This window comes from Thalassophryne amazonica, chromosome 9 (genome assembly GCF_902500255.1).
Source record: "Thalassophryne amazonica chromosome 9, fThaAma1.1, whole genome shotgun sequence".
Taxonomy (NCBI): Eukaryota; Metazoa; Chordata; class Actinopteri; order Batrachoidiformes; family Batrachoididae; genus Thalassophryne; species Thalassophryne amazonica.
In genome coordinates this window covers 64,351,591-64,365,422 of record NC_047111.1, presented here as the reverse complement: position 1 = coordinate 64,365,422, position 13,832 = coordinate 64,351,591, and the positions used below count along the sequence as shown (strand labels likewise).

General features: G+C 41.2%; 1 protein-coding gene across 2 annotated transcripts in view; it reads right to left on the bottom strand.

Annotated features, from left to right (window-relative positions):
• b3glctb (beta 3-glucosyltransferase b) overlaps positions 1 to 13,832 on the bottom strand; it is a 63,260-nt gene that overhangs the window by 29,139 nt on the left and 20,289 nt on the right. For both annotated transcript variants that reach the window (XM_034178223.1, XM_034178224.1), the window contains one exon: positions 5,280 to 5,396. In XM_034178223.1, the coding sequence (XP_034034114.1) occupies positions 5,280 to 5,396 (117 nt within the window). The remainder of the gene's footprint in view (positions 1 to 5,279; positions 5,397 to 13,832) is intronic.

Sequence of the window (13,832 nt, the reverse complement as noted above, 5' to 3'; positions counted from 1 at the left end):
CGTGCACCTGGTGGAGGGTGGGAAGCCAGTCACTGTACTTGTAGGACAGCAGCCCCTTCAGCACTCCCATGCCATTGGTAGGCGGTCAGTCTAGCTATTAGATAGTAACCTTTAGTTTTGTGAAGTTTTGTAAATCTAGAAATCAATCATTTCCTTGCCTGTTTTAATGCTACAATGCCCATATTGTTTTTGTGTTATCCTTAAAGGTGTCCTGGATGCAACCAAGGCTGCCTTCAATGCGGTTTGCCCTGAACACAATGGAGGGTGGCTGAAGAAGGTGATCAGCTTTGGAGCAGATGGTGCGTCTGTAAACAGGGGCCATCGGGGAGGAGTGATTGCTCTGCTTCAAAGAGAGGCAGGGGAGCACATCATCCCGATCCATTGCATGCCACACAGGTTTGTACCAGAAAAAATGTTTTGTGATAGCAGACGTAACACAAGTTACACATCTACTTGTGTAACTTTTTAAAATATATATTTTGTTTTGTCACAGACTAGAGCTGGCAGTTGTGACCCTCCAAAAGAATGAGGCAATGGTGTCGCAAGTTTATGATCTGTTACATCTCATTTGGAAGACCTACCACTTCAGTGGGAAGTCAAAAAGAGAGCTCCGCCAGCTAGGGCAGGAGCTTGGTGTGGATGTCTGCACACCATCTACTGTCAAAGGTATGACTCAAGTGTTGGCCTATGGTCGCTTACTAACAAATTTGTAATTTAGGATTGTGTGTGTGTGTGTGTGTGTGTGTGTGTGTGTGTGTGTGTGTGTGTGTGTGTGTGTGTGTGTGTGTGTGTGTGTGTGTGTGTGTGTGTGTGTGTGTGTGAGTACTTTCTCACGTGAACCCTGAACATTTGGCGCCTTCTTGGCAGCCTCCAGACCTGGTGTGTGAATGTGAGAATGTGTATGTGTATTTGAAAGCACTTTGAGTCAACTGTATAGTTGTGATATTGTGCTATATAAATATATTGTGATTGATTGAAAGGTACACGCTGGATCCCCCATGTCAACAGAGCCCTCAAAGTCTTCCTTCGACATGCAGCAGATGGTGACCTCGCCACAGGCCATGGCCATGTGACAAGACTAGAATTGCTGAAGTCTAGGCCAAAGTCAGGAGGCATGCTGGAGAAGATTCAGAACATGCTTGGTCAGCATCAGCTTGGAAATGAGGAGGAGTGCAGATTCCAGGTGTGATACTAGGATAAGTGTATTAGGATCTTAGGGAAACAAATGTTGAGAGCAGACGTGAGAATCAGTGTAGGTATATGATTTAAAGATGGGGTTATACAGAAAAATGCATTTTTTTTTAAATAAACCTCTCTCTCTCTCTCTCTCTCTCACAGATGTATGATACCACAGCAGCCTTCTGACTTTCAGTGAAGACGACGTGACATACCTGATGAGCCATTTCAGAGAGCATCTTGAACAGTAAGAATGCATTTTATACTGCTTTGCCATATGAGGTGAACAATGATGTTTGGGTATTTGGTAATTTCCTCTTTTAAAAAATGTCTACAGATCAGGGTGTGATCTGGCAGTGGTTCAGGATGAGTGGCAAGGACTGAAGATCTTGGTCAATGAAAACTTCAGGGACAACACCTACAGCAGTCTGTGGGAGACCATACTGACCAAAGAGCCATACAGGGAGGACTACAAGGTAAGCAAACACTGCTTGTTAGTAAGGTGCAGTGCCCTCCTTATATTGGTGATTATAGTTTTAATAAGAACGGCCTATCTTGATCCCATAGAACATACTGGAGTTGGTGCAGCTGATGCTGGTGCTGCCCATTTCTGCTGCCCAGTGTGAGAGAGGTTTCTCTGCTCAGAATCAGATTAAGAGCACCAAAAGAAGCAGCCTAGCGGTCTCCACCACTGAAGACCTCATGAGGATCACCCTGGAGGGACCAGCTTTAGAGAACTTTGATCCACATCCTGCTGTGGACCGTTGGTTGAATGTAGCTAAGCGTAGCAGACGACCTGAGTATAAAAAGCGGGACAGCGATGTTATGTGTGTGTGAGGGTTTAAAATAATACAAGAAATACACAGCAAAAAGTAATGAAATGGACAAAAGCAATGATGTAAATAACGATAGAAAAGGAAGTAAACTGAAATAAATACAACAATAGAATCATATAAAATGTGCATGTGTGTGTGGAAAAGGTACTCTCTGTACAGTATGTGTCTTTGCGTTAATAATAAAATTGTATCAAGAAATTTCACAGTGCTCCTAAATTTTTATCTGTGCTCCTAAATTTTTTTCATTTAGGAGCACCTGCGCTCCTAGAGAAAAAGCTAAGCGTACAGCCCTGCACAGATGTGTAAGTTGTCCATGCCATGGGCACTAACATACACCCATACCATCACAGATGCTGGCTTTTGAACTTTGTGCTGGTAACAATCTGGATGGTCTTTTACCTCTTTTGTCCGGAGGACACAATGTCCATGATTTCCAAAAACAATTTGAAATGTGGACTCATCAGACCACAGCACACTTTTCCACTTTGCATCTGTCCATTTCAAATGAGCTCAAGCCCAGAGAAGGCGGCAGTGTTTCTGGATGTTGTTGATGTATGGCTTTCACTTTGCATGGTAGAGTTTTAACTTGCACTTGTAGATGTAGCGACAAACTGTGTTAACTGACAATAGTTTTCTGAAGTGTTCCTGAGTCCACGCGGTAAGATCCTTTACACAATGATGTCAGTTTTTAATGCAGTGCCGCCTGAAGGATCGAAGGTCACGGGCATTCAGTGTTGGTTGTTGGCCTTGTCGCTTACGTGTAGAAAGTTCTCCAGATTCTCTAAATCTTCTGATTATATTATGGACTGTGGATGATGGAATCCCTAAATTCCTTGCAATTGAACGTCGAGAAACACTGTTCTTAAACTGTTGGACCATTGTTTCACACAGATGTTCACAAAGTGCTTGCTTGTTCTGTGCTTGTTCTGTTAGACCTCAGGGCTGCTTTTGATACTGTTGACCATAAAATTTTATTACAGAGATTAGAGCATGCCATAGGTATTAAAGGCACTGCGCTGCGGTGGTTTGAATCATATTTGTCTAATAGATTACAATTTGTTCATGTAAATGGGGAATCTTCTTCACAGACTAAAGTTAATTATGGAGTTCCACAAGGTTCTGTGCTAGGACCAATTTTATTCACTTTATACATGCATCCCTTAGGCAGTATTATTAGACGGTATTGCTTAAATTTTCATTGTTACGCAGATGATACCCAGCTTTATCTATCCATGAAGCCAGAGGACACACACCAATTAGCTAAACTGCAGGATTGTCTTACAGACATAAAGACATGGATGACCTCTAATTTTCTGTTTTTAAACTCAGATAAAACTGAAGTTATTGTACTTGGCCCCACAAATCTTAGAAACATGGTGTCTAACCAGATCCTTACTCTGGATGGCATTACCCTGACCTCTAGTAATACTGTGAGAAATCTTGGAGTCATTTTCGATCAGGATATGTCATTCAAAGCGCATATTAAACAAATATGTAGGACTGCTTTTTTGCATTTACGCAATATCTCTAAAATCAGAAAGATCTTGTCTCAGAGTGATGCTGAAAAACTAATTCATGCATTTATTTCCTCTAGGCTGGACTATTGTAATTCATTATTATCAGGTTGTCCTAAAAGTTCCCTAAAAAGCCTTCAGTTAATTCAAAATGCTGCAGCTAGAGTACTAACGGGGACTAGAAGGAGAGAGCATATCTCACCCATATTGGCCTCTCTTCATTGGCTTCCTGTTAATTCTAGAATAGAATTTAAAATTCTTCTTCTTACTTATAAGGTTTTGAATAATCAGGTCCCATCTTATCTTAGGGACCTCGTAGTACCATATCACCCCAATAGAGCGCTTCGCTCTCAGACTGCAGGCTTACTTGTAGTTCCTAGGGTTTGTAAGGGTATAATGGGAGGCAGAGCCTTCAGCTTTCAGGCTCCTCTCCTGTGGAACCAGCTCCCAATTCAGATCAGGGAGACAGACACCCTCTCTACTTTTAAGATTAGGCTTAAAACTTTCCTTTTTGCTAAAGCTTATAGTTAGGGCTGGATCAGGTGACCCTGAACCATCCCTTAGTTATGCTGCTATAGATGTAGACTGCTGGGGGGTTCCCATGATGCACTGTTTCTTTCTCTTTTTGCTCTGTATGCACCACTCTGCATTTAATCATTAGTGATCGATCTCTGCTCCCCTCCACAGCATGTCTTTTTCCTGGTTCTCTCCCTCAGCCCCAACCAGTCCTAGCAGAAGACTGCCCCTCCCTGAGCCTGGTTCTGCTGGAGGTTTCTTCCTGTTAAAAGGGAGTTTTTCCTTCCCACTGTAGCCAAGTGCTTGCTCACAGGGGGTCGTTTTGACCGTTGGGGTTTTACATAATTATTGTATGGCCTTGCCTTACAATATAAAGCGCCTTGGGGCAACTGTTTGTTGTGATTTGGCGCTATATAAAAAATTGATTGATTGATTGATTGATTGATTGAAAGTGGTGATCCTCGCCCCATTTTTGCTTGTGAATGGCTGAGCCTTTTGGGAATGCTCCTTTTATACCCAATCATGACACTCACTTGTTTCCAATTAGGTGTTCTTTGACCATTCATCAACTTTCCCCCCAAGCTGACAGCGGTGCGACTGCTGTTGCAGCGGCTCCCCCCACACTCACAGCCTCAATTCGGAAAACGGACTGCTTCAAGTTTAGTGCACATAAACAATGTCAAATGTATATGTGTTGTCTTAATTCTGATGTGTGCCATTATTACGGTAAACAAGTAATAACTGTGGATTAATTGCTGTATCTTGTCTGTGGCAATTTGAATGTGGATGTAATCTTGTTGTTGTTGCACTTGTAATGACAATGACAATAAAGCTCATCCATCCATCCATCTCCCAGTCTTTTGTTGCCCCGTCCCAACTTTTTTGAAACATCTTGCAGGCATCCATTTCAAAATGAGCAAATATTTGCACAAAAACAATAATGTTTATCAGTGTGAACATTAAATATCTTGTCTTTGTGGTGTATTCAGTTGAATATAAGTTGAAGAGAATTTGCAAATCATTGTATTCTGTTTTTATTTACATTTTACACAACGTCCCAACTTTCTTTGGAATTGGGGTTGTACACTTTGGGGGTATTTATCAACATTAATATACCCAAGACTGGTGCTGATCCAGTCAAGGCCCAAAGCAAAAAAAAGCCTTCAAAAGCATATGTGTATGATGGAACGTCATTCTACATAATAATCTTTATTGTGTGTGTGTGTGTTGTACATACACAGTTGGGTAGGTACGTTGTAAACGTAGTAGCACAGTTGTCTCTCTGCTGGGTGCAAAACTCTGGTACTGCAGTCAGGTTTGGTCCATTACCTCCCTCCCAGATATACAAAGCAATCTGAAAAACAACGACATGCAGACAAATTTAACCCATTGACATTAATTTTTACCCGAGGCCTCAAATATGGCCATCAGGTATTGCAAAGGCTTTGCGTCCGTCTGTCTGTCCGTCGTTCTGTGCTCAGCATAAGTCCAGTCCTGCGGACACAGAACTTGGACAAGTTCAAAGATGGCGAACCTTGACCTATTTTAAGAGGTTAAAAAGTGACATTGTTTAATTCTGTTCCATTTTTTATTTTTTTATTTTTGAGGGGCAGGGGTGACAGCCAATCAGAGTAGAGCTAAGCCGTGACGTCAGTGGCAGGTCTGTCTAAAATCACTTCATTTATGTGTTTATATAACATGTGTCTCATATACTCTGTAAAAGTTAGTGAGAAATAAACACCTCTAAAACTGAAAAAGCTGTTTTTGGAACCTAATAACACCTCTGAAGTGATTTAGAAGACATTTTGCTAACGTTAGCGTGATGACATCACAGGCTGGTAGCTTGCTGCAAAACTCTGTTTCGTTGTGTGTTAATACAGCCTCTGCCATTTATTATGTAAATGCTAGCGAGAAATAAACACTTCTAAAATGCTGCTTTTGGAACCTAATAACACCCCTGGAGCAAAATCGCGGACGTTAGCGTGCACGCTAACTTTTGCTAACTCAAAACTAACTTCCTATGGAGTTAAATTTGTCTTTTATACCTTCAAATGCGCAGAGGGTGATCTACAAATATTCCTTAATTTGCACCGCTTCCGCTCTTGTCAAAAGCTCACGTACACAAACATGTAAGGCCTCCTGCAGACACCGTTAAAATGTAATTTATTTATTTATTTGGTTGACTGATTGATAAAATGGCTTTATGGAACATGTACAAATTGTATATAAGACAATATGATCCTAATAATTAATTAAACAACTGCACATTATAAAGAACACAATGCTCATCTGGCCGAGGGTATTTTAGCATTACGATGTATTTAGATAATTTAGGTAATTCTACTACTTCCTGGATTTGACAAAAAAAAAAGTGATGTAGAAGTGGGAAAGTGGTCACAGATGGTGTGGAGGTGGAGCATTGTGGGAGGTGGGGTGTAAGAGTCAGAATGGTGGGATAATTTAATGCAATTAATTGAACTGAATTAACTGTATACACTGAATGACGAAAACAAGGTGTAGATCAGAATCCTGGAGGAGAAACAGACTGGGTAGAGTTGATGCAGCTCAATAATTGCAGCAGCCGGACCTACAACTTCTCTTTAAGATGTTTTGCCAGTCAGCAAAGCGAGTTCAGATACAGAATGGGCACATGTCAGAGCAACATCTTGGTCATTCAGACCTGCTTCACATCCTATTTGTCTTAAAGGTCTCACTTCTAAAATAAATAAAGAACCAATATGTGTATGCGTGTGTGTGTGAGATTGAATATTATAGCGAAAGTGGTCTCCCAGCCAAGTGCTAATCACGATCTACACTGCTTATTGTTGCAAAGCTAACGGGATCACCTATGCACAGAGCAGCACAGCTCCAAAAATAGGTGCATAGCTTTTTTTTATTTTTGGATTTGCAAAATCGTGACAGGGTCAGAATTAAACATACAGCACACCTAATTCTGTAGAAGAATTCTGAGATAGCCCTCCTTGATTATTCCATCCCCTCTGTGTAATGCAGCATTTAGAGTGGCAGCAAAACAGCCCCATTGCATGACGTTACCACCACCATGCTGGACACTTTAAAGTGTTCTTTGGGCTGAATGCTTCATCTTTTATGCCTCCACACAACTCAGTCTCTCATTTCCTCCAGAAGATTTTCTTTGATGATGTGGTTAGCTGCAAATGTTTTTCAAGCTTGAAGGTGGTGATTTTGGAGTCTGGGATTCTTTCTTGGACTGTAGCCTCTCAGTCCACACTGATGTAAATTTTATATGACTGGAGACAGTGACGCTGCTGTTCCAGCAGCTTAAAGTTCATGGCACGTCTGTGCCTTGGTGGTTCCTGGGTTGTTCCTGACCATCCAAACTAATTTCCTCTCAGCTGTGGATGACAGTTTGGGTGTTCTTCCCGAGTTTGGCAAACAGGCTGTCATAGTTAGCTTTTATGTGTGTTTTTACTTTGACTCAACTGGTTTTCGTGCTGACTTTAATGATGTGGATGTGGTGAGTCTTCCACAGGGCAGCTGTGCAATCACCACATCTCATCTTCTGATCAATAATCAGCTTGCTATAGATCTACCCCACTTTTATTCAGTAATCGCCAGTCCATCAGGCAGGGTGTGTGGTACTGAACACAGCTTTCAGAATTTTGTCTGATTCCTTGCCTGTTGTTACCAGAACTAATTTCTGAATCTCCTTCAGGTGCTGGCTTTTCCCCATGGAACACTCAGTTCCTTCAAGTGGATTGTTCTGCTTGTTACCTCCATTCCAGTCTCCTTTGCCTCACATGCACCTGTTTCCAGAAAGCTAATAACCACAGTAATCCACCACTCTGTGACTCTAAGAAGACTTTTTCACAAAGCTAAGATGTAGCTGTTAATAGTGTGGTATACCTTTTTGTAGGATTATGGATGTATACAATATTTCCAGAGGAAGTTTAAAAAGGTCATTGAGTCTTTGAATGCACTGCTTTGTGCACACACTGACTGCTGTGCTCTGGTCCATGAAATCGCTGTTCCAAAATGAAAAACAGCCTGTATTGCATGTTAATTTTAGCCTTTATTTGTATCTTGGCATCCAAATAACTGAGCAGACAAATCCACATTCAAGCATAAATGTATTTGAAGATGGACTAGCGAAATAAAAACCAAAGCCATCTGTAAACATAAAGTAGCAGATGCATATTACTCCTTATCTGCACAAACTACACCTGATTATTCACATCTTCGAGATCACAATGTGTACCAATGGAAGAAATTTTTTTGAACATGTTTAAAAGTTTTCCAATTCAAACAACATTCTACAAATGGTAGGCCTTGGTGACATAAGACATTTTGCTACTTTCAGTACCACTGAATTAAAAATCTAAGTTGGGGCATGTACATTTGGGCCTGTTTTCATTCTCGAAAACTCAAAATAAATAAAAAAAAACTTGTACACCAAATTACTGTACAATCTTCTCCCCTAGAAAACCAACAGTTGAAAAATAATAATTGAAAGCCTAGTCCTGCCATGAAATTCACATTCATAATGAGTAAATGTAAATGTGTCACCAGAGTACCAGCTACAGTTAAAAAATAAATAAATAAAATTACATCCTCTTACTACAATTTTAGTTTCTGTTTGTGCATTTGTTAAGTTGTCAATTATCTCAGGCTCCACCATAGCTGTTGTTAGTATTAGACTGTTGTGTTTTTCCTGCAAAATGTCCATATGAAATACACACATACAACCCCAATTCCAATGACGTTGGGGCATTGTGTAAAATGTAAATAAAAACAGAATACAATGATTTGAAAATCCTCTTCAACCTATATTCAATTGAATACACCACAAAGACATTTAATGTTCAAACTGATAAACTTTATTGTTTTGTGAAAATATTTGCTCATTTTGAAATGGATGCCTGCTAGACATTTCAAAAAAGTTGGGACGGGGCAACAAAAGACTGGGAAAGTTGATGAATGGTCAAAGAACACCTAACTGGAAACAGGTGAGTGTCATGATTGGGTATAAAAGGAGCATTCCCAAAAGGCTCAGCCATTCACAAGCAAAGATGGGGCGAGGATCACCACTTTGTGAACAATTGCGTGAAACAATGGTCCAACAGTTTAACAATGTTTCTCGACGTTCAATTGCAAGGAATTTAGGGATTCCATCATCTATAGTCCATAATATAATCAGAAGATTTAGAGAATCTGGAGAACTTTCTACACATACAGTAAGCGACAAGGCCAAAAACCAACATTGAATGCCTGTGACCTTCGATCCCTCAGGTAGCACTGCATTAAAAACTGACATCATTGTGTAAAGGACCTTACCATGTGGGCTCAGTAACACTTCAGAAAACCATTGTCAGTTAACACAGTTTTTCGCTACATCTACAAGTGCAAGTTAAAACTCTACCATGCAAAGCAAAAGTCTTACATCAACAACATCCAGAAATGCTGCAGCCTTCTCTGGGCCAGAGCTCATTTGAAATGGACAGACACAAAGTGGAAAAATGTGCTGTGGTCTGATGATTCCACGTTTCAAATTGTTTTTGGAAATCATGGACGCAGTGTCCTCTGGACAAAAGAGGAAAAAGACCATCCAGATTGTTACCAGTGCAAAGTTCAAAAGCCAGCATCTGTGATGGTATGGGGGTGTGTTAGTGTCCATGGCATGGGCAACTTACACATCTGTGATGGCACCATCAATGCTGAAAGGTACATCCAGGTTTTGGAGCAACACATGCTGCTATTCAAGCAACATCTTTTTCAGGAACGTCCCTGTTTATTTCAGCAAGACAATGCCAAGCCACATTCTGCATGTGGTACAACAGCGTGGCTTCGTAGTAAAAGAGTGCGGGTACTAGACTGGTCTGCCTGCAGTCCAGACCTGTCGCCCATTGAAAATGTTTGGCGCATTATGAAGCGTAAAATACGACAATGGAGACTTCAGACTGTTGAACAACTGAAGTTGTACATCAAGCAAGAATGGGAAAGAATTCCACCTACAACAATTACTGTCCTCAGGGCTTGGTGCCCAGTTGTGGTACCCTGATCACACTCGCCACTGAAAACTGTGAATCAGTTCTCCCCCTTGGATTTGCCTGATGTGAATTCTCTGAGCCCACGAGTGACTTCCACTCCTGTCTCCAGGCCGAAACGCCGGACTTTAGTGATAGGGGATTCTATCACCCGCAAAGTCAGGTTACATACGCCGGCTGATGTTAAATGTATTCCTGGGGCCAGAGCTCCCGACACTGCATCCCACCTTAGGGTGCTGACGCTGCAGAAGGGAAGACAGACTAAGGAACATGACATGAGATATAGCCACAGAGTTATTCACGTCGGCACCAATGATGTGAGGATGAAGCACTCAGAGGTCACAAAAATGGACATAGAGAGGACTTGTGACCTTGCCAGAAAGATGTGTCGGCATCAATAGTCTCTGGTCCCCTCCCCTCCCTGGGTACAGATGAGGCGTTTAGCAGGCTGACATCGTTAAATAGGTGGCTGGCGCAATTTTGTAGACAACAAGGCTTTAGCTTTATTGATAACTGGCCTTCATTCTGGGGCCGACGTGGCTTGCTGATGTCGGACGGCCTCCACCCTACTGGGGAAGGCGCCGCCATCTTGTCTGCGAACATAGATAGAGCTCTACAGGGAGGGCAACATTAGGAATTTACAGCAGGTCACGGAGCAGGTGATTAGAGACCTTGCAAGGATCCTCCCTGCAAGTAAATAAGATGGGCTGACAGCCCATCTTATTTTCGAGTTGGAAAATGTACCAGAAGCCCTGAAATGCTCACATCACATACAAGGTGGCAACAAAAGCTGCTCAAATATCAGCAAGGTCTTGATTTTATATATATATATATATATATATATATATATATGTGATCAAACTTTTTGAGTATTTACATCCAAATCATTTGAACAGTAAGCAAATTATAGCACATGTTGTTGTCGTTCATTTGGCTGCTCCCGGTTTTGTTTGTGGTCGCCACAACGGATACAGCCAGATCCGCATTGGTAATTGGCACAAGTTTTACGCGGGATGCTCTTCCTGATGCAACTCCAGTTTCACCTGGAGAAACACACACAGCTGCTGGTGTTCCAAAGAGGTCTCCCATCCAAGTACTAACCAGATCCTGCTCTGCTTAGCTTCTGAGAGCTGACGGGATCAGGCTGACACCGAGCAAGCGGCTGCAAATTATAGCACATGTATTTCCCCTTTTTCTGATTACAAAATAATGGGACCAATTTGTTCAGCTGTTCCACAGCTAGGTACATTTTCATTATTTTTGTTTGACATTAAAATTAAATAAATAAAAAGGTAAAGGGTCAATTTAAAGCATAAAAATTGTGTTTTACAATCTGTTAACAGCAAGTATGATCTACAAAGAAGCATCGCTGCCAGTGAAGCAAACAATCCTTCAGTTAAATAAACCAAATACATCAACAGAGTGACAGCAAAATATTAGGTTTAGTTAAATTGTTGATCTGATCTGAAAAAAAGTTCTCAGGAACCCCAAAAGACCCAGAATAACAAGTGTGCTAGAAGGCAATAGAATTCTCCCTGTGATGCGTTTGGCCTGTCTGTGGTAGACTGATGGCTGCTATCAAGAAGTGGGGATGGATCGGTTGTCTGCCACGGTGGATGCCATCAAGGACCTAAGGAAATTTTGTAGTGTGGAGTATGTGGCGAATACATCACCAGCTCTTGCTCCCAGACCTGGTCTAACATTTTGTTGATAACGATGATGCAAAATATTATACCTCCCATGCAGGTGATACATACAGTCAGCTCAAAGGCAAAATTTCCATAAAACAAGCAGTGACGTCCTCTGATTATTCTGTATTCATCTGAGCACTTTACTGTCTTGGTGCAGTATATACTGCCACAGTATCTACAAGTACACAATACTGACTGTGGTGCAGGTTGTCCATTACCACAGTTTCACTGGTTCAATCCCCTATTACTCTTGTCTGTGCATCTGAGTGCCCAGGAGCAAGACGTGAACTCCAAATTGCTCCCAGAGTGCACATCAGCACTTTGCACAGGAGCTTGTTATCGATATGTGCACCTCTGATTGTAAGTCATGATTAAAAGATCTGGCAAACGTAGGGAGGCAAATAAATTGGAATTGTAGAGGGATGTGCGTGTAAAAAAAAGTTCCCATACTACACAATGTTGCCCACAAAAGATCAACCAGCTTTTGCATGAAGAATCAAGCCATTAAATCCTGCAGGCATAAACACTTCAGGATGGTAAGTCAGAAGTTTTCAGTGTACAGCCTCCAAGATGGAAAGAATAATGGTTGTTAACAAGGCTGATTAAACCACGGAGCAGACCTGGTGCAAAGTCCCATTTCAAATAAAAGTACCGCATTTTCCGGAGTATAACCTTGGGTGGTCCTGAGACTTGTAACTTTCTGGTTCCTGAGATCCACCATCTCCCAAGATCTGAAGTGGACCTCCCACATAGACTCCATCAGGAAAAAAGCACAGCAGAGGATATACTTCCTCAGACAGCTCAGTAAGTTCAACATGCCCCAGGAACCACTCATCATCATCTGCACATCCATCATCCAGTCTGTCCTGTGCATCTCGGTGTCCATCTCGGTTTGGTTTCCCTCTGCCTCCAAACATGACAGACTCAGACTTCAATGAACTGTCAGGTCTGCAGACAAAATCATTGGAGCCTGCCTTCTGTCCAGGACTTATACCAGTCCAGGACCAGGAAGTGAGCTGGTAACATCTCTGCAGAGCCCTCCCACTCTGGACACACACTGTTTAAACTCCTCAACCTCTGGTGGACGCTACAGAGCTCTGTACTTCAAACAACCAGACACAGGAACAGTTTCTTTGAACAGGCCATCACACTGATGAACAACTTAACCTGTTTCACACATTTTTTTTCCTCCTATTGCAGATTTTATTTTACTTGCACATTTGCATATTTTATTACTGTGAATTATTCAGTGTTTAGTGTATATTTATACATGCCGTACAGAGAGAGTGCAGCTCAAACCGAAGTCAAATTCCTTGTATTCTGTGGATACTTGGTGAATAAAAGCTATTCTGATTCTGATTATACTCTGGTGTGACTTACATACTGATAATTCAGACATTTGTTATTAATAATAGTAATTATAATGACTAGTTATACTGAACTTTCCCAAGTATCAGAGCAAGAGCAATCCAAGACTTCTGATATCCACCAAGGGTTGACAAGGACTCAAAATAACAGATATGTGATTCACATCGTAACCCGGACTGTACCTGAATGCAATAAATGCAGACTGGTCAAGAATGGTCCGACTGATCAAGATGATGCAATATGATATTTAATTCACAAGCTGAAACAAAATAGTGTCTTCCTGACCTTGGTTTTACATAGTGATGTCATATCCATGAAGTAGTTATGACATGATCCTTAAAAGTCTACAAAATGAAATCCTGATTCAAATTTAATGGTGCATTCCAAGGCCTAACACCAATGTGTGGTGAAAATTTGATAAAAATCCATTAAGTAGTTTTGACATAATCCTCAAAATCTGACAAAGTGAAGCATACAAATTGAAATCCTGATCCAGAATCCTCCAAAATTCAGGGGAGTCTTCCATGGCCTAATATTTATCTGTGGTGCAAATTTGGTGAGAATCTGTGAAGCACTTTTTTTTTTGGACGTAATCTTTTCAAAGCCTATATAAAGTGAAATGTTCATCTAGAATCTGGATCACCTCCAAAATTTAATGGAGTCTTCAATGGCCTAATATCTATCTGTGGTGAAACCTTCATTGAAATC